Source organism: Ornithorhynchus anatinus, chromosome X5 (genome assembly GCF_004115215.2).
Source record: "Ornithorhynchus anatinus isolate Pmale09 chromosome X5, mOrnAna1.pri.v4, whole genome shotgun sequence".
Classification (NCBI taxonomy): Eukaryota; Metazoa; Chordata; class Mammalia; order Monotremata; family Ornithorhynchidae; genus Ornithorhynchus; species Ornithorhynchus anatinus.
This window is the reverse complement of record NC_041753.1, coordinates 62,681,141-62,708,283: the sequence shown is the minus strand read 5'-3', so window position 1 is coordinate 62,708,283 and position 27,143 is coordinate 62,681,141. Positions and strand designations below refer to the sequence as shown.

The window sequence follows — 27,143 nt, the reverse complement described above, 5'->3', positions numbered from 1 at the left end:
TTGCTAGTCTGTGCCTTACTTTTCTGGTCAGTTATTAATCCCACCATCTTGTCCTAGATCTTTGCCCCCACCTGGCACCAAGGCCCCTCTCTGTTCACTTCTTTTTCTTCATCCATAACCCAGTCAGTTCTGGCCTTAAATACTATGAATCCCTTCTCCCTAGTTTCCCCTTTTCATTCATTGCCTCTTAAAAGGATGTCACTTTCCAAACACACCAATATCCTCCTGCCAAACATTCTCGATGCTCCCCATCACTGTTCTTCTCAAATTCTAATTCCTGACTGTATCCCCCCTCCTAACTCCCTGCCCCAATTTGCTGCTCATCTTCAACCATACCATTTCACATTCTTGCTACACTAGTTTGATCATTTTCCCAGAGTGTCCCATATCTCCTCCCATGCCCATCTTTGCACAGTCACTTTTGCTGGATCTTAAGGTTGGAACACCCTCACTTCTCCCCAGACGCCACGCAACACCCCACTCAATCTTCCAAGTTTCTTGACCACTTCGTGGCAATGATAACAATGATAATATCATTATATTAATTAATTAATATGCCCCACGCGGGACACATTATCAACTGTACTGTGCTTCTTTGAGGCAACATATTTCACCTTTCTCCACACTAACCTGGACTTAGCTGCACATTTCACTATTTTATCTAAGTAGACTACGTTGTCCAAGGACAGGGACAATGCCCTTCCTAAATTCTTTTACCCTCACTCAGACAATGTAATAGAATGACAAGTACCCTCTGAGTGTTCAAACATAACCGACCTGAAGTAGTAGCAAAAGCATTAATCAGTCGATCACATTTACTGAGCGCTTACTGTGTGCAGAGCATTCCTTCATTCAGCTGCATTTATTGGGTGCTTACTGTGCGCAAAGCACTTTATTAAGCATTTGGGAGAGTACAATATACCAACAAAACAGACACATTCCCTCCCTGTCCACAATGAGATCACAGTCTAAGTGCTTGGGAGAGTGTGATACAATATAACAAATATATTCCCTGGCCACAACGTCCACTTGGTGCAACACACAAAACTGCAAAAAAGAACCAACTCGCTCCCTCACCACAAAGATCGTACACGTCATAACTGAAAGGAGAATTAGGTACTTAATCTCATTACCAATTCTTTGACTGAACCTACTTGAACACCACATCTTGTACGTCTGTAAGAGTTGCACCAATACTCTTCAACAGGATGTTCACAGAATTCACTGGTATCAGTCTTTCCTGCCTTTCATCTTTGATGGTTTCCTCTCCACCCAACCTGAAGGAAACACTGAAATGCAACTAAAGAAAAATTCAAAAGTAAATAAAAGCATTTTTCTTGGAACAATTTGTGAATGTCTTTAAAAAATCTCAACATACTGTAAAACATGCACAAAACACATCTCAAATTGATCTCATAACATAGATCCAAGTCAGCTTTAAGACAAGGCAATGCCGGCCTCTTTTCTCAAGCTATACACTAAAAATGTTTTCAACATTGACATATATATGCACTGTAAATTCATCTGACTTTTCATTTACATACAAAAATTCTTGTTTGATAAATTGGTCCCATCCCTTGTGGCGATAAGTTCAAAGACCATCGTTAGGCTTTTCTGAGAGATTCATATTGTCTCACATTAAATTGATCAAAGTTTATCCTGCAAATACATGACATTCTCAGATGACTTGGATTTGAGTGAGACCACAGAGCCAATTGAGAATACATTGGTATTACACACATATACTTATTGGTAGGTTTGCAAATATAATTAACTTTTTCCATTTACTGTGCTCTAGTCTCCATTTGTAGCGAGTTCCAGGTGCAGATAGAGGCCAGCAGTGGGTGAAAACGTAAAAAAAAGCTCTAGCTGCCTGGCCCCTCTTCCACCTAAGTACCAAGACTGGATGTAGAGCCGAATGAAGCTACGCGACCGGACAGAAAGAGGGCCTGATCCTTTGCTTCCAATTATTAAATGCACAGACTTTCCCGATTAAGCCCTCATTTCCTCTTCTTCCCCTCTCTTCTGTATTGCCACTGCACTTGGATTTGCACCCTTTATTCGCCCCACCCTCAGCCCCACAGCACTTATGTACATATATATATGAACACAGCACTGCAACAGCCTACCATACCACAGTCCCTCAGGTCTTGCAGGAACTGAATAGCGAGATAGGGAAAGAGGGAGACTAGACACCCCACTCCACTTCAGATCATCCCCAAGCTCAACTAGGCCCTGGTTGACTTGGTTGAGTTCTAGGCATAAAGACATGGCCTTTAGAATTCCCACTCCCTTCAGGGCCATAAAAAACAAAAAAAACGGTTCCCTACCTGAATATTGCTCAACATGAAAACATTAGAAAATTGTGCTTTTGAAAAGTTAATTAGCAAGAAGTTTCAGCAAAATATTTAAAATTTTTAACAAACCCAGAAGTTACTTATTTAAATTATGAAAATTATTACAGCTTAAAAAGAAAAGTACATTTAACAAGGATATACTCATTTTCTATTCTTAAAAGCCAGCTAATCATTTTTATGTGCTTAATGATCTGAAAATAATTTTAAACACTAGATTTGCTAGTTTGCCAGCTAGAGGTCCGCTGGATGTAAGTGACCCAAGAGTGATTGAATCGAGTCTCAATTATTGTGAAATTTACTATTAAAATAGTCTCCCCTTATAAACTGCTTATGGGGAGGCATCATATCTACTAACTCTCTTGAACTGTACTTTTCCAAGGGCTCAGTACAGTGCTCTGTACACAGTTAGCTCTCAACAAATACCATTGATTGATATGAATATTTAATAACAATATAAATCAAAAGAAAATATAAACAAGATTAATGGACACTTATAGAGTATAAATTACAATTTATAACTCCAGATTTTAATGGAAGCAAATAGTGTTCCTCTGTATTAACTATTTTAATAATAATTAGATGATCAAAAATTAGATAAACCTAAGTAATTCTGTTTTTACATACCTTGATAGGAGAGATATGAAAGTATTCATACAGACTGACTTGTGAGGTGTCTGTTAACTGGACTGTCTTGAATTCTTCTTGGAAAAACTCAATGTCCTTCTTGAAAAGCTCAACCTATGGACACAGTTTTGTAGCAGTAAAAATTACATCTTTTCCTTGATGTACTGTAAATCAAATACCTGGTCAAGGTGAAAGCTATGCAAAATATCTGTTCTATGTAAACAGATATTTATACACTTGCCTGTTTTGGGCTGTAGCTTTTCACTTCTATAGCTGTTGATTCTAAAGTCCAAATCCCTGTCATTATTGGAACAGTCCCCTGCTCTGATTAATGTTCAGACGTACAAAGATGCAGCCAGAAGTCCAAGGGTAATTCAGGCTCCCAAGCCTCAATAAGGGGGTCTAGCTGGAACACGCCAATCGGCAGGGCCAGCAGCCAAGTGTGATTGGCAATTCAGGCACTAGTAGATTGGGAACATTTACTGTGCTATCAACAGCTTTTCCTTGGATGGTGATAAGCAGTCAGATAGGATCTGCAATGCTGATCTACTGGAACTCAACCTTGAGAGTTAGGTGTCTATTCATCCCAGTGCCACAGTACTTATCTAAGTATTCTTTTACTCTACTCTTCTCTATTTCCCCTCTCTGTAACCTATTTTAATGTCTGTCTCCCACTGAACACTGTAAACTCATTGTGGGCAGGGATCGGGCTTACCCAGTCTGTTGTAGTGTGCTCTTCCAAACGCTTAGCACACTGCTTTGCACACAGTAAGGAAACAATAAATACCACTGATCAATTATCTCCACTCTCCCCACTGCCCCAAATGACAATAATCATTTTTCTTACCTCGAGTTTTTCAGTCACCTCAGCTTGTGTAAAAAGGTCAGCCAGAGCAAAGAGAAAGCCAAGGTCTAATCTGAGATCCATTTCTTGGATCAACACTTTGAAGTATCTATATGAAACAGCAGAAACTATTAATTGAGCCTCAGTTTCTTTTATAATCATAAGCATAGCCTACTTTCAAACAGAATTCCAGGGCATAAAATCTTTCTTACAATGAAAAAGTTCAAAACAAAACAATTTTACACCCATTTTTTTTTGTTCCCTCCTACAAAATGCTTAGTGGATAGAGCATGGGCCTAGGAGTCAGTAGGACCTGGGTTCTAATTCTGCTCTGCCGCTTGTCTGCTGGGTGACCTTGAGGAAGTCACTTCACTTCTCTGGGCCTTAGTTCTCTTATCTGAAAAATGGGGATTAAGAATGTACGCCCTATGTGCGACAGAAATTGTGCCCAACTTGACAACCTTGTATCTACCCCAGTGCTTAGTAGAGTGCCTGGCATATAGTAAGTCCTTAACAAATACCACAATTATTATTCTTTTTAAAAATCTAGTTTTTACATAAGATTTTGCCATAAAGAGAACAAAAATGTTGTTTTAGAAGTCTCTTTCAGAATTCAAAATTTTTGAGGCAACACTGTCGTAACACTTAGTGCTTAGGCCCCCAAGTCAGAAACTCAAGAATATCTTCCAAACTCTGCTACGGGACACCAACATGGCTATCCATTTGTTTCTACATCAGCATCTGTGAAGAAGCTAACTTTTCCAGATAACACTTGTAAAGTGTTAATAAACCCAGACTGGAAAGGAACTACGGAGCAGATTATTCAAAGACAAATACAATGGCATATTTTAATAGAATATTGCCAATATAGAAATTGCCTTGAAAACACAATCTACTCAAGAAGATATGCGAATCATTTACTTTCAATAGGGCCTTATTTTGCTCTCTTTAGCTGATTTGCCATATTGAGCCTGATACTGCTATTTAGGAGTAAATTCTATACATAATCCCAACAGTACTAACTTTGAGTTTGTTTTAAATGTGTTATTTTTCGCATATCAACTTTGCAGAAATAGTTAAGAATCATCACCTAAGCTTAGAGAAAAACTGGCATTGATTAATCTGTCTTAAATCAATAGAACTACCAATATAAAAAGAAAAAATATACATCTTAACTCAACAAGAGTTGATATTAGATAGTTCTCAGAAATTATTCTAACCAGACACCGGCCTGGCTGCTTCCCCTGACAAGTCACGTGACCTTGGGCAAATCACTTAACTTCTCTGTGCTTCAGTTACCTCATCTGTAAAATGGGATTAAGACTGTGGGACATGGACTGTGACCAACCTGATTAGACTGTCTCTACTTCAGCGCTTAGTACAGTGTCTGGCATATAGCAAGCACTTAACAAATACCATTAAAAAAAAGTTGCAGAAGGACCCAAGTGACAGCAGCAGCAGGGCCTGAGAGAAACTCTTGGAAAGCTAGTTCTCTCCTGAGCACCTCTAGGAAGACCGCCTGGGGCTGGCAAATGCTCCCATCAAGATGCCCTGGTTTAACTCTAGCCATCTCTCCTGCCATAACTTCCTCTCCCCCAGCGCACCACCTCCATCGCTTGACTGAGCTTTATATTAATACATTTCTGTAACATACTTACTTAATACGTGCAATTTTGGAATGTCCCGCAGATCTCATGACAATACTGACCTCTGCAAATGGCCTGGGAGCTGTCATGGAATTAAGTCAGGGGTCAACACATTTGTGTAGTGAAGAAGCACATTTGAAGATTATTCTTTTTTCTAATAATATATTATTATAATAATAATAGCACTGATAATGGTACAATTTCTAATCCAGCGTTGAGGCGTATGTTCTCGAATTAGAGGCTCATGTCAAAACTCAAAAAAGAATACACTGCATCATCCTCAAGTGTCCAATGCAGGTGAAATTATAGTAAGGGTAGACTGCAAGATAGGCTTTAGACTGTAAATTCCTGTGGGCAGGGAACAAGTCTACCAACTCTGCCACACTGTACTCTCCCAAGCACTTAATACAGTGCACTGCATATAGTAAGTGCTCAATAAATACCATTGATTGATTGATTAATGGTAGGAAAGACTAAAGTATAAACAAATATTGGTCTGGTCCTTTAACATTTGACATATACGACGCTGTAAATCAAATCTAGCTCCCCCTAGAAATACCAGTTCACCTATTCACCACAGCTACCTACAAACAGAAGGCCACATGGGTGGCTGTATGGCTGACTTGCTGTGGTGACGGTCCCATGGTTTATGGGGATAGAGGGAAGAGGAGACCAGCCAACAACAGGAGACTGTCAGCCTCCTGCCTCTCCTAGTCAGGGTACCCACCACCCCCTTGTCAGGATGGAAGAGGACTGCGAGACGAAGGTCGGTTGGTTTTGGAGGTGTTTTTTTGCCTTTCTTAAATTTCCAATTATTTAAGTTCACATACTTGTATTCTTGTGATTTCAAAAGCCTGTTCAGTAACTGAAAGATCACCTACCCATTTCTATTGTGAGAAATTTTTAGGCCAACTTTTAGGTAAAGAGTCCCTTAAACCACACATAATGGATAAAGGACTTGAGTTCCAAGTAACAGCTTTGCTAAAGTTTATACTTAAACTGCTTACAAACTATCGTTACGACTCGTCTTGTACTTCTTTGGTCTAAGGAACTTTCATAGGCAATCTACTGTAATATTTGTTTTAAGACATATAATACCAGATAGAGTACATTTTAAAATAACATAAATCAGGCCACTCATTTAATGTTAAATAACCAAAATTAATGTTATATTTCAGCATCAAGCCTACCAAGAGTAAAAAAGTCTTTCTTTTTTAGCTCAAATTAAGAAAAATCTTTGATAATTAAAAACACCCTCCCCCCCCACACACATTAGTTGAACACAGCTGAATGGAAAATACTTGCCAGTCCTAACGTGTGAGCACGATATAACTGACGTTCATATTATTGTGGGAAATGAAGAGAAATGCTTCATTTCACCCAAAATTTTGCCAAAGACAGCTTTTTAAAAGAAGAACAAGTAAAGCAGAGGTTCAGGGAAATCTCAAACTAAACAACACACCTGAATCCAGGGCAATCGACTTTGGAGGTTTAACAGGAAAAAACACAAAGGGAAAGACAGCTCCATTTATCTGGTTTTGAATCTAAAAAGAAGAAAAAAGACAGGTCAAGATTGTGTTATGATGTCAGTGTCCATTACCTATTGCTTTGGATTTTTTTGGCTAGAAAAGGAACAAAACACAAAACTAACTAGATGTTCATTTATTTTAACTGAAAAATAAAACTACTGCACTGAAACAGGCACTAAACTACATAGTTTTCCAAAGTATACACTAAACTTTAGGTCACACAAGGTTTGAGGGAACAAGGCTCCCTGCACTACATTATAACCTAGCTGCAGTTTAACGGGGGTCCCCTGGATCCCCTTCTCTGACCAGCACTTTGGGAATAAAAACACTCAACACAAACCAACCCCTCTCAGGATCACCCCTGGAGACTTTCCAGTAGTCTACCAGTCTCGGGTACGGGAGGGAGAGTCAAGCAGAGGCATACCCATTCCATTCCTAGCTTGGGCCATGGTTAGCGAGTGGAAGGCAATGCTACAAGTCAAAACTCACCTGTGCTGGGCGGTATGGGAAAGAGTCGAGAGTGGGGAAACCAGTTTACTCTGCGGTAGAAGGCAACGATAAACCACTTCGGGAGTTTTATCAAGAAAACTCTATGGATACACTACCAGAATGACAGCAGATGGAGAGTGGGACATTCTGGGAGAGTTATGTCCATGGAGTCGCTATGGGTCGGCGACGGCTCGACAGCATAAGACGAGACAAAACCAAAATCCTTTAAACCGTAACAGAAGGGGGCTGACTGGGAGGAAGAAACACCAGTTCAGTTTTGATTTAGGGACTCCGCCCCAGAATCAGAGAAGTCCGTTATCTTTCTGAGTGCATGCTTGCACCTGTGTATAGGCCACTCTACAGGTACAGTGACTCGACTGAACTCTCCCAAGCACTTAGTACAATGCTCGGCACACAGTAAGCGCTCAATAAATGCCATGGATCGATTGAAGTCAATGGTATCTGATCTGGAATACATGACATTTGAAATTTCCCTGGCTATTTTAGAAAAGAGTAATGGAAACTATTATAATATTTATCAGTTAGGGACGAAAAGCTTACTAAAACCAATTACTGAGTATCTAGGGTCCTTAAATAATAATTGCGGTATTTGTTAAGCGCTTACTATGTGCCAAGTACCATTCTAAGCGCCAGGGTAGGTACAAGGTAATCGGGTACATTTCTATCTCTAGCCCTGCACCTTTTCAGGCTTTCACTGCTGGTTAACACTGTCTCAAAAGGAAGGCAGAGGGAAGGAGAAGAGGCAAAACTCAAAAATCTATTACTCTGGCTAAAATCAGTCGCTCAATCAATGGTATTTATTGAGCAATTACTGTGTGCAGAGCACTGTATAAGTGCTAGGGAGAGTACGACAGGGTTGGTAGTCATGCTCCCTGCCCACAAGGAGCTTACATTCTAGAAGGGGAGACAGACATGAAGATAAATAACTTTTGGCTATGTATGTAAATGCTAAGAGGCTGAGGGTGGGGTGACTAATCAAATGCTCAAAGGGTACAGATCCAAGTGCATAGACAGCACAGAAGGGAGAGGGAGTCAGGGAAAAGAAAGTTTAATCAGAAAAGGCTTCTGAGATGTGACCTTAAGACTTTGAAGGTGGGGAGAGTGATGGTATATGGTCCAACCAGTGGGGGGGGAGAGGAGTCCCAGGCCCACAGTGAGCAAGCTGGCTCTGGAGGAGCGAAGTATGCGGGGTGGGGTGTAGTAGGAGATCAGTGAGGTAAGATAGGAGAGGTCAAGCTTACTGAGTGCTTTTCAAACTAACAGTAAGGGGTTTCTGTTTGAGGTAGAGAGGGATGGACAACACTGGAGGTTGGTTCTTGAGGAGTGGGGAGATGTGGACTGAACTTGTTTTAAGAAAATTATCTGGGCAGCAGAGTGAAACATGGACTAGAGTGGGGAGAGAGGAGACAGAAAGGTGAGTGAGGAGGCAGACGCAGCAGTCAAGGTGAGAAGCGGCATAACCTAGTGGATACAGCATGGGTCTGGAAGTAGGAAGGAATTGGGTTCTAATTCTGGCTCCGCCACCTGCCTGCTGTGTGATCTCGGGCAAGTCACTTCACTTCTCTGTGGCTCAGTTACCTCATCTGTAAAATGGGGGATAAAGACTCTGACTTGACTTTGATTTTGTGGGACATGGACTGTGCCCAACCTGATTTGCTTTATCTACCCCAGTGCTTAGTTTGTGCCCACCAGCTCATAGTAAGCACTTAACAAATACCATTAAAAAAAAACAACTGTCTTCTTTGCAGGGCTTATGGATGCTGGGCTTTTACAGCAATTAGCAGAATGGCCTAATGACAAGAGCATGGGCTTGGGAGTTGGAGGTCATGGTTTCTAATCCCAGCTCTGCTCTTGTCTGCTGTGTGACCTTGGGTCTCAGTTTCCTTATCTGTAAAATGGGTATTCAGTATTTGTCTCCTTCCTACTTAAATTCTGGGTCGCATGTGGGACAGGGACTGTGTCCAACCTGATTATTTTGTATTTATCCCAGAGCTTAGAACACATAGTATTTAACACTTAGTAAAATTATGAATTATGATTATTACTAGCACCCAGTAAGCACTTCAACACCATAATTCTCATCATCACAGCTTTCACAACTTCAGTTGTTCTTTTTGTACCTTTCTAGGGATTTCATTCATGATTTCCATTTTCTTCTCTTTAGGAATACTCACCTGTATCCTATAAATTTGCACCCTGAAGGCTTTTTGATGTTCAGAAGTACTATATTCCACTTTTATGGCTGGTAGGTAGTTTCTTCTTAGTGGTATAACATTTGGCCGGAGAATTTTCATGTTACTGCCACTAGGTGTTAAATAAACCTGAAACATAAAAGAAACCAGAACACTTTGTTTTTAAATCAACTGCTAAATCAATCAATCAATGGTACTAATCTGTGCTAACGATCTATTTATACACCAAATACTGCGAACATGGAAACACGTCCTATCTCTGGACCTAATTAGGCTAATTTGTGTTGAAAACTGGTATATACCATTCTTAACTTACCTTCCCCTTCCATCTAGGTGACCATGAGAATGGAGGGGGTGGGGGGGGAAGTCAGTTTGAAGCTTATGTCCTCCAGCACCCTGGAATATGTGTACCACATGTCCTAGAATGGCTGTAGAACTTTATAGACCCTAAACTGACCAGGTAGTGAGCATGCTCCAATCCAGATGAAGAAGTCTAAAATCCTCCCTCTACACTGTAAGTTTCTTGTGGGCAGGGACCAGGTCTACAAACTCTGTTGTACCATATTCTCCCAAGTGTTTAGGACAGTGCTCCACACATAGTAAGTGCTCCAAACCACAGTAAGTGCTCAATGAATATGATTGATTAACATGAGCAAGAGCAGCTGGGAGACTGCAAGGTATGCTGACCAATTTAATCAAGATGGTTAATTCCAGGACATATGTAGATTTTTCAAAAATTGTCCAGTGCAATCTTTAAGATTTGTAGTACATTAAAAATAACAAAATTAAAAGCCCCTATAAATCTCAGATATATATATATATATGTGTGTGTCTTAATAAAGAGACTCAGACCTATGAAAATGTTCAGAGTTGTCTAGGAGTGCACTTATTAGATCAGTGCAGAGATGGCAAAGGTGAACCACTAGGCCACCTTGTGATAAAGGTTTTCAAGAATTTAATCTAAAGGTGGCAGGTGAAGATATAAAGAGGATTTTTTTAAATGAATATTTCCAAACATTACCGGAATATTTGATTCCAACTCAATGATCTTGTCCTCAGAAGGTGACGGCTCGGTGTAATCCCTAAACTCTTTTTCCAGCTTCTCAGTTTGTTTTACACTCAATGGCTTCCATCTCGATTTCTTCTTGGGCTTACTCTCCCAAATGATGTCCGAGCTTGTAAACAAAGCAGCATTGTGTCATCATGCAAAACCTACAGTTTCAACCTTCCGATTTCATATTTGATCAATTGAACCCACAACGAAACACTGACCCAGCCTTAAATAAAAACATTTGAGCAGACATAGCCTCCCATCACTCGCACAATGCAAAATAAATAAATCTGAAAGCAATCTTAGGTTATTTTAATCTTTTCCTTTTAGCTGCCATACCAGGAATGTATTTCTTCATCCCTCTCATAATCCTGAAGCTTAGTCTCATCTCCCCTTTTTCCACATTGTTTTACTGTGCATCAGCATAAGTAAAGTCATGAAAGAAGGAGGGTCAGATTTTGGGATCCCTGCTTGCCAAAATGAAGGGTCTGGGAGGATCACACGGTAATGTGCTAGTTGGATAAAAGGTAGCAAGTCCTCCCAGGGTAGGTGAAGAGTCAGGTACCTGTTGGCACCAATGACGCTGAAAGGCCGCAAGGTGGCGCTAGAGACCAAAAACTGGGCATCGTCAGGAAGGGGATAAAGAAATAAAAGGATGGATTTTTCTACTCTACAAAACCAGGATATGTTTGCACCAGGAAGACTTCGAGCAGTTCTGGGCGCTTCCCCTTCAAGTATGAAAAGCACAGAAAATGGCAACAAGGATGCAGCATGGCTCAGTGGCAACAGCCCAGGCTTGGGAGTCAGAGGTCATGGGTTCAAATCCCGACTCTGCCCCTTGTCAGCTGTGACTGTGGGCAAGTCACTTCACTTCTCTGTGCCTCAGTTCCCTCATCTGGAAAATGGGGATGAAGACTGTGAGCCTCATGTGGGATAACCTCATTCCCCTGTATCTACCCCAGTGCTTAGAACAGTGCTCTGTACGTAGTAAGCGCTAAACAAATACCAATATTATTATGAACAGGGGGTTGAAGAAATTTCTACATGAGGATAGACTGAATGGTTAAGATTTTTCAGCCGGAGAAGTCTCAGAGGGAACAGGAGAGAAACCCACAATAATCACCAACAGCGAAGAATTGTTCTTATTATTCTTGTATCTGTTAAACGCTTGCTGTGTTTCAATAACTACTCTAAGCAGTGGGGTAGATAGAAGTTAATCAGGTCGGACACAGGCCCTATCCCATATAGGGTTTACCAGTCTAAGTAGGAGGGAGAACAGGTATTTAATCCCCATTTTACATTTGAGGACACTGAGGCACAGGGAAGTGAAGTAATAATAATAATAATAATAATGTTGGTATTTGTTAAGTGCTTATTATGATGTGCAGAGCACTGTTCTAAGCGCTGGGGTAGATACAGGGTAATCATGTTGTCCCATGTGAGACTCACAGACTTAATCCCCATTTTACAGATGAGGTAACTGAGGCACAGAGAAGTTAAGTGACTTGCCCACAGTCACACAGCTGACAAGTGGCAGAGCCGGGATTCGAACCCATGACCTCTGACTCCAAAGCCCGGGCTTTTTCCACTGAGCCACGCTGCTTCCCTTGCCCTAGGTCACACAACAAGCAACTGGCAAAGTCAGGATTAGAACCCAGGTTCTCTGACTCTCAGGGCAGCGCTCTTTCCACTAAGCCATTGCTGCTTCCCAAATCTCACACTACCAGGAAGAGGAGGCACCCATTAAGGCTCAAAACAAATGGAACAAAGGAAAGACTTATTTAGTCGGCCAATCATATTTATTGAGTGCTTACTATGTGCAGAGCACTGTACTAAGCGCTTGGAAGAGTAAACTATAACCATAAACATTCCCTGCCCACAAGGAGCTTCCAGTCTAGAGGGGGAGATAGCCATGAATATAAACAAATTATAAATATGTGCATAAGTGCTGTGGGGATGGGGGGGTGAGGAGGCATGAATAAAGGGAGCAAGTCAGGGCAACACAGAAGGGAGTGGGAGAAGAGGAAAGGAGGGCTTAGTCAGGGTCGGCCTCTTGGAGACGTGACTTCAATATGGCTTTGAAGGGACATTGTGGGAGGTAAGTATATGGAATTCATTAGTACAAGATCTTGCGCACGTTAAAAATATCAGTCGAGTCAGGAAGGGCATGGATAAATTCATGGGCAATAAGTCCGCCAGTGGTTACTAGAGGAAAAGTTAGAGATGTAGAAGAAAATGTTAAGGCTTTTGACTTACGCAGCTAACTAAATATTTGGGTGGCTGTCAAGGAAGATGGTCAGCACACAGTTCTACTATTCTGTTGCCACTCTAAAAACTAGGATATTGGACTGAGTCTAGGAATGGCACTTCCTAAATCTTAACTGTTTAGAAGATGCACCTAGGTTCTAGTCCCAGTTCCCCCCCTTGCTGCTGTGTGTTTTTGGACAAGTCACTTAACTTCTCTGGGCCTCAGTTTCCTCATCTGTAAAATGAGGACAGGTATCCACTCACCCTATCTCAGTCTGTGAGCTCCATATAGAACAGGGACTGTGACCTGTCTGATTTTCCTGTATTTACCCCTGTGTGTATAGCACAAACATCAATGCTTAAACTTTTGAAGGTTTTTCTGTGAATCACTTATGTTCATAAAAGTAAATGAATTTAAATGTCCATTACTAAAATTAATTTTGAAAAATGGTCTTTCTCCACAATTCCTCAAATGTTCATAGGCGAAACCACTGCTAATGCCTGATATTTGCCTGGCTCACAACACTCTCCTTCTCTTCCCAGTCTACATCTGCATTACTTTCCTTTTAAAAAAAATGTTCTTTTCCCCTTCTGGATGCATCGACACTCCCAGAAAACTACACTCCCACCAACCAAAGGCCTGTAGACATGAATATTGGCAAAAACACTAAGGGTAAGGTTGAAGAAAGAAAGCAGAAGAAAAGAGGAGTTCTAGAAGAAAAGCAATTCCAAGGGGGCAAAGATTTGCCTGCAAGGAACACCCTCATATTCATTCACTGTAAGTCCTGCTCCAGGTTCCTGTTTCAGATGCAATCTACATGGCAGACTTTATCGAGAATTTGTTGCAAAAACAGCCTAGCGAGGGGGTGTAAGGGTGCCCTATCCCAGGACCCACTTAGATCTCAGACAGGACCTTGGTTTTCCCTCACTCCTTTGCAGGCCTGGGTTCCAGAATCTGCAGAGTGAGATGAAACCCCGGTCCCATTTCAGATCTGAACGTGAATTACTGGAAGTGGGAATAAGGGAAAGAGAATAATAACTCTCAAATAAATAGTTACCACAAAAGGAAATGTCTGCATATTGCAAGTAGGTACACACACTGGGAGATGGCAACCCCATTTGGAGGCATATGGGATATCTGTATAAGTACATAGACGTGTTAACACACACACACACAGTCTTAAAATTCTGATATTTTTTCTACTTAGGCTTCCAGAAGCACTAATTGTTATTGAGAGACTGCAATTCATCTGACCTTGTGATGCCAATATAGGCCACTTCTTGCTTCGTATAGTTATTGACCAGAGAAATCCCAACATTTTGTAACGCTACTACAATTTCTTGCTCCGCTATCTCTGCTTTTTCACTGTCATATGCCACTTTAAAGACTTTAGGATCTTCAGTGAAAAGAACAATGCGCTGTAAGCCTTCGAAGAATGACACTAAATAAATGGTCTTTTTGTCGCCCATATTTATAGGAGACATCATATCCTGTAACGAAATAAAAAGCTATATTAGTTATGGAGTTATTGGTTACATCCATTTTCCCTGTTAAAAGCCAACATAACCAAAACAGAATTACTAGGTAGACTTAAGGTAAGAAAGGAAAACCACCTTCTATATTAAAGCATGCATTTAAATTATTTCCAAATTTAATATTTAATGTTAATTTGTTTGTTCGGGTGACGAGTCAAAAACATCGTTCTTTTTTCCTTAGTTTTGTCTCCATATATTTCCAATCAATAGTATTTATAGAGCACTTACTGTGTGCAAAACACTGTACTAAGTGTTTGGGAGAGTACAGTATAACAGAGTTAATAGATCCACTCCCTGACCACAAGGAGCTTACAATTTAGAGGGGGTGACAGACATTAATATAAAGAAATTAATTATGGATATGTACATAAGTTCTACAGGGTTGAGGATGGGGGTGAATATCAAGTGCACAAAGGATATACAGATCCAAGTGCATAAGCAATGCAGAAGGGAGAGGGAGTTGGGAAAGGCCTCTTAGGAGATGTGACCTTAATAAGGCTTTGAAAGTGGGGAGAGGGGTAGTCTGGCATATGTAGAGGGGGAAAAAAAAACCAGAGGGAGAACGTGGGAAAGGAGTCGATGGCAAAATAGACAAGGTCGAGGCACAGGGAGCAAGCTGACGCTAGAGGAGCATAGTGTGCAGGCTGGGCTGTAGTAGGAAATCCATGAGTGAGGTGAGGTAGGAGGGGATGAGCTGATTGAGTGTTTTAAAGTCGATGGTAATAAGTTTTTGTTTGATGAGAGGGTGGATGGATGATAATAATGTTGGTATTTGTTAAGCGCTTACTATGTGCCGAGCACTGTTCTAAGCGCTGGGGTAGACATAGGGGAATCAGGTTGTCCCACGTGGGGCTCACAGTCTTAATCCCCATTTTACAGATGAGGGAACTGAGGCGCCGAGAAGTGAAGTGACTTGCCCACAGTCACACAGCCGACAAGTGGCAGAGCTGGGATTCGAACTCATGAGCCCTGACTCCAAAGCCCGTGCTCTTTCCACTGAGTCACGCTGCTTCAGTGGGGAGATGTGGACTGAACATTTTTTTTTTTTTAGAAAAATGACCAGGGCAGCAGAGTAAAGTACGGATTGGAGTGGGGAGAGACGGGAGGCAGGGAGGTCAGCAAGGAGGCAGAGGCAGGATAGGATAAACGTTTGGATTAACGTGGTAGCAGTTTGGATGGAGAGGAAAGGGTGGATTTTAATGATACTGTGAAGGTAGGACTGACGGGATTTTGGTGACAGATTGAACATGTGGGTCGAATGAGAGATGACTCAAGGATAATTCCAGGGTTCCTCAATTGTGATTTAGGAAGGATAGTGGTATTGTCTACATAATCCAAAAAAGTAAAGCAGTCCCTAAGAAGACTATATGACTACCTCCAAGTTCACACTGCTCAAGCAAGTGAACTTCCAATGAAAAATGAAAATGGTATAGCAATTGGGTAAATCCACACTTTACAAAATAAATACTGTTCAATAAATTGGTCTCTCCCATGACTCCTTCTATGCAGTTTTCGATCTTGCTGCCAGAAGGTATCAAAATCAGAGTCAAAGAACGTAACGTCAGTTCGACTCCATACTCCATTTCTAGAACTTTCACCAGAGCCTGCAATTCAGGCTCCTCCCCATCATCACCATTTCCACAACGTGTGGCAAACCAGGCAGGAGTTTGGCCAGCACTCCTAATTCAATATTTTGGAGAATTGAAAGTGGCTTTCAAAAAATCACTGGCACGTTTCTGGGAGTTTATACTGAAAGCCATTTCTTAAAATGATCGAGCTAGAAAGAGGATCTCATCTTAATCACCAAAACATACATCCTTCTGGGTTACTTCACCATGGCTCTTTCCACATTTCCAGTACAGTTTCCGAGAGCCCACTGGATCGGCCCAAGTGTAAAACGTCGCTTTGCCGGGGGGGAGACAATCTTCCAACTCACTGCGAGAACTACAGTACATAATAAAATAAGAAAGAAAGAAATATGTCTACAGTTCAATATAGTCTTCAAGCTTTTGCATTATAATTAGAATTACTCTAAATTCCTGCTACTTAACTGTTGATCATTTTGCTCAAGTAAAAATATGTGTGTAAAATTCAGGCAGAGAAATCATGTCCAATTATCGAAATAGGCAAAGGATTCTGGATTCTGCACTAAATTTAATACTGTACAAATCGAGGTCTTGCATGAGTGGGAAAGGAAGTGGGCAAGAGCAAGGCTAAAGGAGGTGGCTAATGGTGGTATGGGAAGGAGGGGAGGGGAAGGTGCCACTTCACGTTCTTCCCCCTCACCTTCATAGTCGTTCCAATTGCTCAGATTGCTGTGGCCTAATGCTCTAAGGCTACTCTGCTCTATGGCGACACTAAACGTATATGCTTGATATAATTTATGCAAATTCAGAAAGAAGGCACTCCAACAGCATACTAAATCCACTGAAATCTACTTTACCAACCACAGGATCATTAAAAAAAAATACAATGGCCTTGTGAGCCATAAATTCATCACTAGATTTAATATATTGAGACAAATAGTGATGCTACGCACATACACTATTTTAATGAGTTTTTAGTAGGAATAAAACTACACACCAGTTACAGTCTTATATATACCACTGTGTTTGAAGGTTGTTTTTTTAAATGAGCAGCTTTCTTGGTCATATGACCTGAATGGCTGCCAATGGTTTGAAAGTTCTTGAGATCACTGCAGAGAAGGAGCCTGGCCTAATGGAAAGACCACAGACTTGGGAGTCAGGACACCTGGGTTCTAATTCCAATTCCACAATTTGCCTGCTGTGGGACCTTAGGAAGGTCACTTTGCCTTCCCTGTGTCCCAGTTTTCTCATTTGTTAAAAACAAAATAAAGAATGGGGATAAGAAACCAGTTCTTCTTCCCTCTTTAGACTGTGAGCCCCATGTTGGGAAGCTGGGACTTATATTATCTCTAACCCAGCGCTTGGGAGAAGAGGGAGTAAAAATTATATATTTCTTTTTCTACCAAACCCTCATATAAAAGCTGTCATGGGTAGATTTAGGACAGCCCACTTGCTTGAATTCCGAGGTTAAGAGGCATATGAAAAATCTGTTAATTCTAATATGAATAAACCATTTTAATGTTCAGAGTTCACCTGGAGAAATAAAGAAGAGAGATATACCTATATAAATGGTTGCTAAAGCTGTTACACAGACCCAATGTTGCCCTGAATTTGAGATTTTGAGCATCCAGAGCCTCACGGCCCACATTATCGACTGCCTCTAAATCACTTGGTACGCACATATTTACACAGATCTTACCTCTGCCTATATTCAATCACCTCATTGTTGGTGTGATTTATTATGAGGAACGGTGCTGCTCCATCATGGTAATCTGTAAAAGTAATTACAGTAGAGTGCTCGGCCACGTTAACATCCACAATAATGCCGCCAAGCTATCAGAGAAAAAAAAATAGCATAGGGACATTATGTGAATGCTTTTAATGGCCATCATCAAAAATGGGCAATATTAGGGGCAAGAGGACCTCAGTAGCCCATGTTGCCCACCCCTTCCGTCCCCTTAGCGCTAAGTTTCTTACCCCAGGTTTGCAACAGGACATTCAGTCAAAATGACTGACATCACAGGCAGGGTATCACACTCACAAATTACAGCTCACGTAAAAAAAAAATAATTTACCTTGCTGCCCAGGTGTAATAGAATACAATTTTCCTGTTTAGTAAAATTCAATTTCTTTATGAGTCCTTCACTATTTTCAACTTGAATAAGCAATTTGTTGGCAGCACTGTCAGGCCAGAAGGGGATGCACTAAAAGGAGAAAACATTTGGCATTTCCCATGAATACCCAATAGCATTTCCACCCCAAAACGAAAATTGAAAATTGAACAAATAGATTATTCTGGAAATTAAAAGGCAACCCATTCACCTTCACCAAAGTGGGGGGTTTTGATAGAGAGAAGACACAATTAAAAAGGACACATGCAGTTATTGCCATCTGTCTTGGTGAGGGAAGGGGTTGGTGCTGACAGGGAAGCACCCTGGCCTGGTGGAAAGAGCATGGACTTGGGATTCAGATGACCTGGGTTCTAATCTCACCTCTGACACTTGTCTGCTGTGTGACCTAAGGCAAGCCATTTAACTTCTCTGTGTCTCAGTTCTCTCATCTGCAAAAAGACGACTCAACACCTGTGCTCCTCCTACTTAGAGTGTGAGCCCCATGTGGGACCTGATTATCTTTTATCTACCCTCTAGACTTTAAACTTTTTGTGGGCAGGAAATGTGTCGGTTATATTGTACTCTTCCAAGCACTTAGTACAGTGCTCTGCACACAGTAAGCACTCAAGAAATACGATTGACTGACCCAGAGCTTAGTACAGTGCTTGTCATATAGTAAGCACTTAATAAATGCCACTATTATTATTATTATTATTGGAGGTACGGTCATTAACCAGTGACACCATTCCTTTTATCTGAGGGCAGAAAGAAGTGGTAGTGTGGCTGACTATGAGAACTCCTTTGGCATGGCTACCTTAGCTAACCATAAAAGTCACTGTGTCAGGTTTCAAGTTAATCAGCATTGGAAGCCCTGCTTAAATCACATCTCCTCCAAGGGGCCTTCCCCAACTAAACCTCATTTCCCCTACTCCCTCTCCCATCACCAATGCACTTGAATCTGTACATTTTAAGCACTTGATATTCACTCCACTCTCAGCCCCACAGCACTTATGTACCTAGACATCAAAATAAATTATGCTTATCTCCCCAATTAGACTGTAAGCTTCTTGTTTGGCATGGATTTTGTTGCATTGTCTCTCTTAAGTGCTTAGTAAAGTGTTCTGCACTCAAACACTCAATAAATACCACTGAGTGATTTCAATTTAGTTTAATTACCTAACATTAACACCCATAGAAAGGTACAACGGTCACCTGAAAGTGACATTTCTACTATTTAGGGAATCAATTATTAGAAAGCAAATTTAGTTTCTTCTGCCTGGGCCTTTCCCCATCCTCTTTTGTTCTATTAACAATTTAGTAGACTAGATTCTAGCACTTTCCTTCATTCATTCATTCAATCGTATTTGTTGAGCATTTACTGTGTATAAAGCACTGTACTAAGCGTTTGGGAGAGTACAAGATAACAACAGACAAATTCCGGTCCACAGTGAGCTCACAGTCTGGAGGAGGAGATGGACATTAATATAAATGAATATCGCACTGTTGAGGAGGGGAGCAAGGAGAGGAAGGCGAATGATGATTAAGGATGATTACAGTACTGAAACACCCACAACGTGCCCAACATTATGCTAAGGATTGGAGTAAATAAGAAAATCAGACTAGACACTGTCCTCGTTACACATGGGGTTCACAGTCTGAGAGAGAGGGAGAGCAGGTATCATCTGGCCATTTTACAGACAAAGAAACTGAGGCCCAGACAAGTTGATTAATCAAGCAACTTTCCAAGGTCCTAAAGCAGGCAAAATGGCAGAGCCAGGACTAGAACCCAGTGTCCCTACTCCTACCTAATCTCACTAATCTCCCACTCCAATCCAGCCAACACATCTCGCTCCTCTAATGTCAAACTTCTTCCTGTACCTTGATCTCAAAGCTCTTGATGTTGACTCCTCGTCCAGAGTTCCCTCTGGCTGGAACTCCTTTCTTCTTAATATCCAACAGACCAGCACTCTCTTCATCTTCAAAGCCTTACTAAAATCATATTTCCTCCAAGAAGCCTTCCCAGATTAACCTCTAATTTCCTCACTTTATTCTTTCTCCCCTCTGGGTTGCCAATGCACTTGGGTCTGTATCCCTTAAATGCTCTGATGCTCACCTGACCCCTACAGCATTTACGTACATATCCTTCTACTTTGCACTAGGAATTTGGGAAAATACCATGGAATCCTCCATCAATGGCACTTGCTGAGTGCTTAATATGCGCAGATCACTGTACTAAGCTCTTGGGAGAGTACAATACAATAGAGTAGGTAGACATAATCCCTACCCGCAAGAAGTTTACAGACCAGCGTTGGAGACAGATGTGAAAATACATTACAGATGTACATAAGTGCTGCAAGTATGAGTCACAGATCCTATCCTCAAGGAACTCATAACCTCTGGGGTATGAGGGGGAAAGGGTAACTGAAAGACCCAAGTCATTCAAAAATGCTACCGTTATAGCAAAAATATAGAAGAGAAATGTAACGTAACCAATTTCGAGATTATGTAAGCTCCCTCTACACTCTAAGTTTATCATGGGCAGGAAACGTGTCTTGTTATATTGTTATATTGTACTTTCTCAAGCAGTGCTCTGCACACAAGTAAACACTTAATAAATACGATCGACTGGCTGACCGACAAGCCCCTGGACTATGACGGTAACTGTTTGGGCAGAGATAGAGAGGAAAGAACAGATAGGCTGTGGATGAAGATCAGAGTTGAAATATAATGAGGAGTCAAGGATAAATAGCAAGACTGTGGGCTTCTAGACTGTGGGCTGAATGAGGCACAGGGACTGTGTCAGACCTGATCCTCTATCTACCCTAGTGAATAGTACAGTGCTTGGCACCTAGTAAGCACTGAACAAATACTATTTAAAAAATACTTTTTTTAAAGGTATTTGTAAAGAACTTACTATGTGTCAAACACTGTTGTAAGTGCTGGGGTAGATACATGTGAACTAGGTTGGACAGAGTCCCTGTCCTGCATGGGGCTCACAGTCTAAGTAGCAGGGAGAACAGGAGAACCAAGGCATGGAGTAGCTAAGTGACTTGCCCAAGGTCACAGCAAGTATTTGGTCGAGCCGGATTAGAACCCAGGTCCACTGACTACAAGGCCCGTGCCCTTTGCACTAGGCCATGCTGCTTCTCTAGTCACCCTTGCTATTGAGAAGCAGCGTGGCTCAGTGGAAAGAGCACAGGCTTGGGAGTCAGAGGTCATGGGTTCAAATCCCGGCTCTGCCACTTGTCAGCTGTGAGACTGTGGGCAAGTCACTTAACTTCTCTGTGCCTCAGTTCCCTCATCTGTAAAATGGGGATTAAGACTGTGAGCCTCACATGGGACAACCTGATTACCCTGTACCCACCCCAGCACTTAGAACAGTGCTCGGCACATAGTAAGCGCTTAACAAATACCAACATTATTATTACTATTCTTATTGAGAAGGAAAAGGGGATGTGTGCTATGTTCTAAGAGTTAGTGCTTAAGAGGCAGGGTAAGTATGATACATACATGAGGGCTATGGAAGGTTAATGATTTTATGCGACTAGAATGAGGGTAGCTCTGGCAGCCCGGACTTATTCATCTGTCTGTAGAGCCAGAACAACCAACCACTGAGATCCCGGAGCCCCTGAGATCCTAGAGAGGATCTCAAAGTGCAAAGGAAGGCAGGATTTAGGAAATACATGTGGTGCTACTCCTTTTTTTATGGTATCTGTTAAGCGCTTACTATGTGCTAAGCACTGTACTAAGCACTGGAGGAAGATACAAAATCATCAGGTCAATCAGGTCAGACCCGGTCCCTGTCCCATATAGTGCTCACGGTCTCAGTCCCCATTTTCCAGATGAGGTAACTGAGGAACAGAGAAATGATTTGCAGCAGTCACACAGCAGGTAAGTGGCGAAGGCAGATTAGAACCCAGTCCTCTTAACTCCCAGGCCTGGGCTCTATCCACTAGGTCATGCTGCTTCTGTTTTCATTCCCTGCATGGAAATAGAGAAGCGCAGGACTCAGGAAGGGTTAAAGCCTTGCAGGAAGGGAGAACAGCCTGAACTCCATGCCCAGCCACAGAGTTTGGCTGAGTTTCTAACTCTTTTTCACAACTCTTTCTCATTCGGCCTTTTGGAGTTCCCCTCCCATTCATCCCCGTGCTCCCCATGCATAGTTGGGACCCATAATATTATTGGTATTCTCGATAATCTGAAAAGTTTGCAAAAAATAGCAATTACAGTTCTTGTACCAACCTGCTCCAAGTCAACAGCAATCCATTTTCCACTGCCCTCTTCAGACACCTTTACCTGATATTTACTTTTGTTTGTGATCATAAAGAAAGGGGTGAACGTTACAATTCTCGTAAGGTTGAAACTACTGAGGTCTATGGTGATACCAACCTGTCCAAATTTAAAAAAAAATGTTGTGGTTAGGGTTTTGTGCTCACTCTGTTCTTTAAATAAAACAGAACCTGATTTGCTGCGGGCAAAATGAACTCACTTGGTATTCTATCTTCTGTTTTTTACATTTAACAGATCCGTGACTGCCAACTGTGTCAATTGAAAATTGATCTGACAAATCACTGTCTGTGACCAAAAGCTGCACCTGCCAAACCAAAAAACATATACTGTTATATTCAATGTGTCTCAATTTTATAAAATCATAAATACTCATAGTGAACTAAAGAGAATAAAATGTCTTTTGGCTTTGTTTGGGTGACATTTGTCAAACTCTCCACTTGCTAGGAAAACTTAGTTTGATGCCATTAATTCTAAAAGTTTCTCTACCATCAAATGGAAGATGAATATTTTACCCTGAATTAACTACTCACCATGGCAGACTACTTCCCAGAGAACTGACTACTCTTCGCAGCACTAAAAGGTCAAAGAGGAGAGGTGAAAACTAAAACTCAACAAAATGAAGTTTATAGTCACATACCTTGTTATTATTGAAAAAGTTCTTAGGTTGAAAAGAAAAAAGAACTGGCTTCCTGTAATCAGGGGGGTGTTTCCGGTGAATGCCATCAGCTTTGTACTGCAGTAATCGGCCCGTTTTATTCACCATCCAATAAGGGCTGTGAAAGGCAATGACTGTCTGCCCAGTGTTGTAGGTTATATGGATGGCGATGTCCAATTCTGCCACTTCTAGCTCAGTGACGCTGGTGAAGGTGATGAAGCTAATGTCGCTTTGCTCGGACTTTACATCGTAGTTGCTTTTCCAATCACGATCAAGATAGTCAAGTAACTCCAAGTGTATCCTGGCTTTATCCAGCTCTGCAGTATAAAGTTGGGCTGAACAGCCCTCCTCTAGAGTTAGAAGATCATGACCAGATCCCTAGAGTTTCAAAAAAAAAAAAAAACCCAACAAAAACCAAATACACCAAATTAAAACAAATGCTCCTGTATAGATCTTCTTCATGCCAAGCAAACCACATGATCTCAAAACTATTTCCAAAACTACAGAGAAAATTTCACCCCCGATTTTCGCTTTGAAATGAAATGAAATCTCGATACGAACCATATTTGAACGGATAGATTATCTACGTGCCCAGAACCCTATGCTCTACCCACAGGAAATCTTGAAATTGGGAAGCTGGGCAGTGCAGGGAAAGGTAGGTAGCAGAAGAGAAAGGACTGCCGTTCCTTCTAATCCTTTTACAAGAGAGGCAGGTTGAGGAAGAAAGTGAGGCAACAGACACAGATGGTGGTAAGAAGTGGCCACTGACTCATCATTATCCCTTCATCCCCGAGAAAGGGGAAAAAGGGGAGGAAATGGGGTAACAAAGGGGAACAAAGTAAAAAAAAAGAAAGAAAAAAGAGGAGAAAGGAAAAGAAAACTGTAATTACGTACTCAAGTGACTATTCTTTCTCATTTGAGGTCTTTACTAAATGACCCCCCCCCCCCCACCTAATACTGTTTTCATTACTCCTTTTCATGACTGCAGTGTTTAAAACATAAGACCTCTAATTACCTGAGCCTATGCACTCTTACCAAAATAAAAAAAAATATAATATTATAGAAATAAAAGTCACCTCAACAGAGTAAACCATTTCATAAGGCAAGAGGTTGCGGAGAAGAATGGGAGGCCACAAATGGATCACATAGGGTAAATCCCATCCATCATTAGAATACACTGAACGTGAGGATAAGCTATCTTCTACTGCAACAACATTAAGGATAAATGATGTGTTTTCTTCATGCAGAATTTGACATCTCTTCTGTATGAGGACTCCAGAATTATTTATAATTTCTTCAAAGGTAATTGCTTCACACAGGTTATAATTCTCACCACTAGGTTTCAAAAACAGTACTGATCTGCAGACAATGAAAAAAATTAGTTAGGGAATACTACTAAAAAGATGCGCTGACAAAATGAACAAATTTTGAAAATAATATAGACAGCCTACCTAATAGGTTATTTTGTATTTCCCATGTGCTCTTAGTTGTCCTATTCACTAAATTTAAGATTCTGGTGACAGAGTCGATAGTGAAAGCACTCTGAAATCTAACAAAATGAAGAAAGAATTTTCTTCCGTCCCTCAACTTTGCAATTTCATTTATCTTAGGTAACATGTCTCCTAAACATATTACACAGAACTCTATTTATGAAGTTAGAAATTCTACTGAAAACCCACAACTTCCAAATTAGACTGCTTCACTCTGCTCACGGCACTCACACCTAGGGTTTAAGAATTTAAATATTCTTAGGATTAAAAAATCTCTCTATAAATCATGTGTTATGTTTCTGTGTATACATTTATCATTCTTCTTGGGTCTATGTGAGCCACTACTGCATTATTTCTACTTAAAGGTTTGTGCAATTGTGTCTGGCCTGACTCTGTCATTCAATTCTAAACCACACCAGAGTAGTGACACGCTCTATTCTTCTTTTAGCACTCCCTAGAGTCATTACTGCCTCAATCTCACCTATCTCACCACTGACCCCTTTCCCATGTCCTCCCTCTGGCTGGGAATGCCCTCCCCCTCCATATGAGTTATACCACCATCTCCACCTTCAAAACATTTTTAAGGTCACAACTCCTCCAAGAGGCCTTCCCCATTTAAGCCTTTTTTTTCTGCCTTCCTCTCCCTCCTGCCCTGCCTATGCACTTGGATCTGTACCATCTGACCACTTGATTGTCACCCCACCCTCAGCCCCACAGCACTCAAGTACGTATCCAAAATTCACTTATTTATATTGATGTCGGTCTCCCTGTCTGGACAGTGAGCTCCTGTGGGCAGGGAACGCGTCTACCAATTCTGTTGCACTGTACTCTCCCAAGCGCTTAGTGTGGTTCTCTGCTCCCAGTAAATGCTCAACAAGTACCACTGATTGATTATAACCATGGCATTACTCTTAACTCATCTCTCTCAATCACTGCCTGTTCAATCTTCCCAACATCGCTAAAATCTGCCTTTTACTCTCCACCTGAACTGGAGAGTTATCATGTTAATTACCATGTTAATCCAAGCACTTTTCTTATCCCACCTTGATTACTGCATCAGCCTCCTCGTTGACCTAACTCCTGTCCCCCCCTTTTCAGTCCATACTTTATTTTGTTACCTGGATCATTGTCTACAAAAAGGTTCAGTCCATGTTTCCCCATTCCTCAAAAACCTCCAGTGGTTGCCCATCCACCTCCGCATCAAACAGAAACCTTTTACCATCACCTTTAAAGCAATGAATCACCTTGTCACCTCCTACCGCGCCATCCTGATTTCCTACTACAACCTAGCCCACATACTCTGCTCTTCTAATGCCAACCTACTCACCATATCCTCCATCTCAACCATCTCCTCACCGACCCCTCATCCAGGCCCTGCCTTTGGCCTGGACTGCCCTCCCTCTTCATATCTGATCACTCTCCGCACCTTCAAAGTTCTACTGAAAGCACATCTCCACGAGGCCTTCCCCGATTAAGCCCTCACTTCCTCTTCTCCCACTCCCTTCTGTGTCACCCTTGCACCCTTTATTCACCCCTCCCTCAGCTCCTATGACCCTCATGTACATATCCATAATTTAAATCAATGTCTGTTTCCCCCTCTAGACTGTAAGCTCATTGTGGGAAGGGAACATGCCTACCAACTCTGTTATACTGTACTCTCCCAAGTGCTTAGTTGGGTGCTCTGCACACAGTAAGCGCTCAATAAATAAGGTTGATTGATAGTGCTCTGCTCACTGCAGATGCACAATAAACACTGCTGACTACCAGGCATTATGGAGCTTTCATAGAATAGACACTTCTTTGAAGCAGATTCAATATAAGTGTTGTCATATTTATGCTGCTGTTAAAGAATCTGAAGCAGGACAAGATAAAGCATCCCAAAGTGATATACTAATACATTTATAGGAAACCTTAGAAAACTACTGAGAATTTAAAAGAAAAATTCACCGGTAAGCCGTCAATGGAATATTAAATTCGTTGTCTGGTAAAGCAGTTCCAAGTAATGTGGCCTCTTCAAAAATATTCAGTGGAATTGAAAAGTGATTTCTAATCTGTGAAAGCAAAATGATAAAGTATGAAATAATTGGTACTTATTAAGTATCATTCAATTGAGGATCTTTATGTTCCTTTAAAAACAATTCTCTCAGCTCTAAATCCCCATCAGAGGATATGTTGTGCACTACTCAAGTTCAAAGAAAGGGTCATTCAGTTCCCTAATTCTCTAATAATATGCTAGCCAAAGCACAAAGTAAAAAAAGCAGTGTTCCTAGAGGCTAGAGCATGGGCCTGGGAGTCAAAAGGTTCTAATCCCAGCTCTGCCGCTTGTCAGCTGTGTGATCTTGGGCAAGTCACTTTGCTTCTCTGGGCCTCAGTTATGTCATCTGTAAAATGGGAATTAAGACTGTGAGCCTTTTGTGGGCCAGGGACTGTGTCCTACCCGATTATCTTTTATCTACCCCAGTGCTTAGTGCAGGG

The 27,143-nt window shown here is 41.3% G+C and overlaps 1 protein-coding gene and 1 non-coding gene across 7 annotated transcripts in view; one reads left to right on the top strand and one right to left on the bottom strand.

The window, feature by feature from the left end:
• VPS13A (vacuolar protein sorting 13 homolog A) overlaps positions 1–27,143 on the bottom strand; it is a 163,169-nt gene that overhangs the window by 36,163 nt on the left and 99,863 nt on the right. For all 6 annotated transcript variants that reach the window (XR_003756046.2, XR_003756044.2, XM_029056119.2 and 3 more), the window contains 16 exons: positions 26,616–26,719; positions 24,255–24,537; positions 23,161–23,556; positions 22,723–22,827; positions 22,476–22,622; positions 18,198–18,326; positions 17,822–17,955; positions 16,351–16,480; positions 14,256–14,491; positions 10,724–10,877; positions 9,685–9,831; positions 6,934–7,015; positions 5,484–5,553; positions 3,829–3,934; positions 2,982–3,095; positions 1,155–1,300 (listed from right to left, as the gene is read on the bottom strand). Coding sequence is in view for 4 of the 6 variants with exons in the window: in XM_029056119.2 (XP_028911952.1) it covers positions 1,155–1,300; positions 2,982–3,095; positions 3,829–3,934; positions 5,484–5,553; positions 6,934–7,015; positions 9,685–9,831; positions 10,724–10,877; positions 14,256–14,491; positions 16,351–16,480; positions 17,822–17,955; positions 18,198–18,326; positions 22,476–22,622; positions 22,723–22,827; positions 23,161–23,556; positions 24,255–24,537; positions 26,616–26,719 (2,483 nt within the window). In the remaining 2 variants the exon portion in view is untranslated. The remainder of the gene's footprint in view (positions 1–1,154; positions 1,301–2,981; positions 3,096–3,828; positions 3,935–5,483; positions 5,554–6,933; positions 7,016–9,684; positions 9,832–10,723; positions 10,878–14,255; positions 14,492–16,350; positions 16,481–17,821; positions 17,956–18,197; positions 18,327–22,475; positions 22,623–22,722; positions 22,828–23,160; positions 23,557–24,254; positions 24,538–26,615; positions 26,720–27,143) is intronic.
• On the top strand, positions 7,344–7,479 carry LOC114808536. The gene has a single exon (XR_003756383.1). It is a non-coding gene; the product is annotated as a small nucleolar RNA SNORA7 (small nucleolar RNA).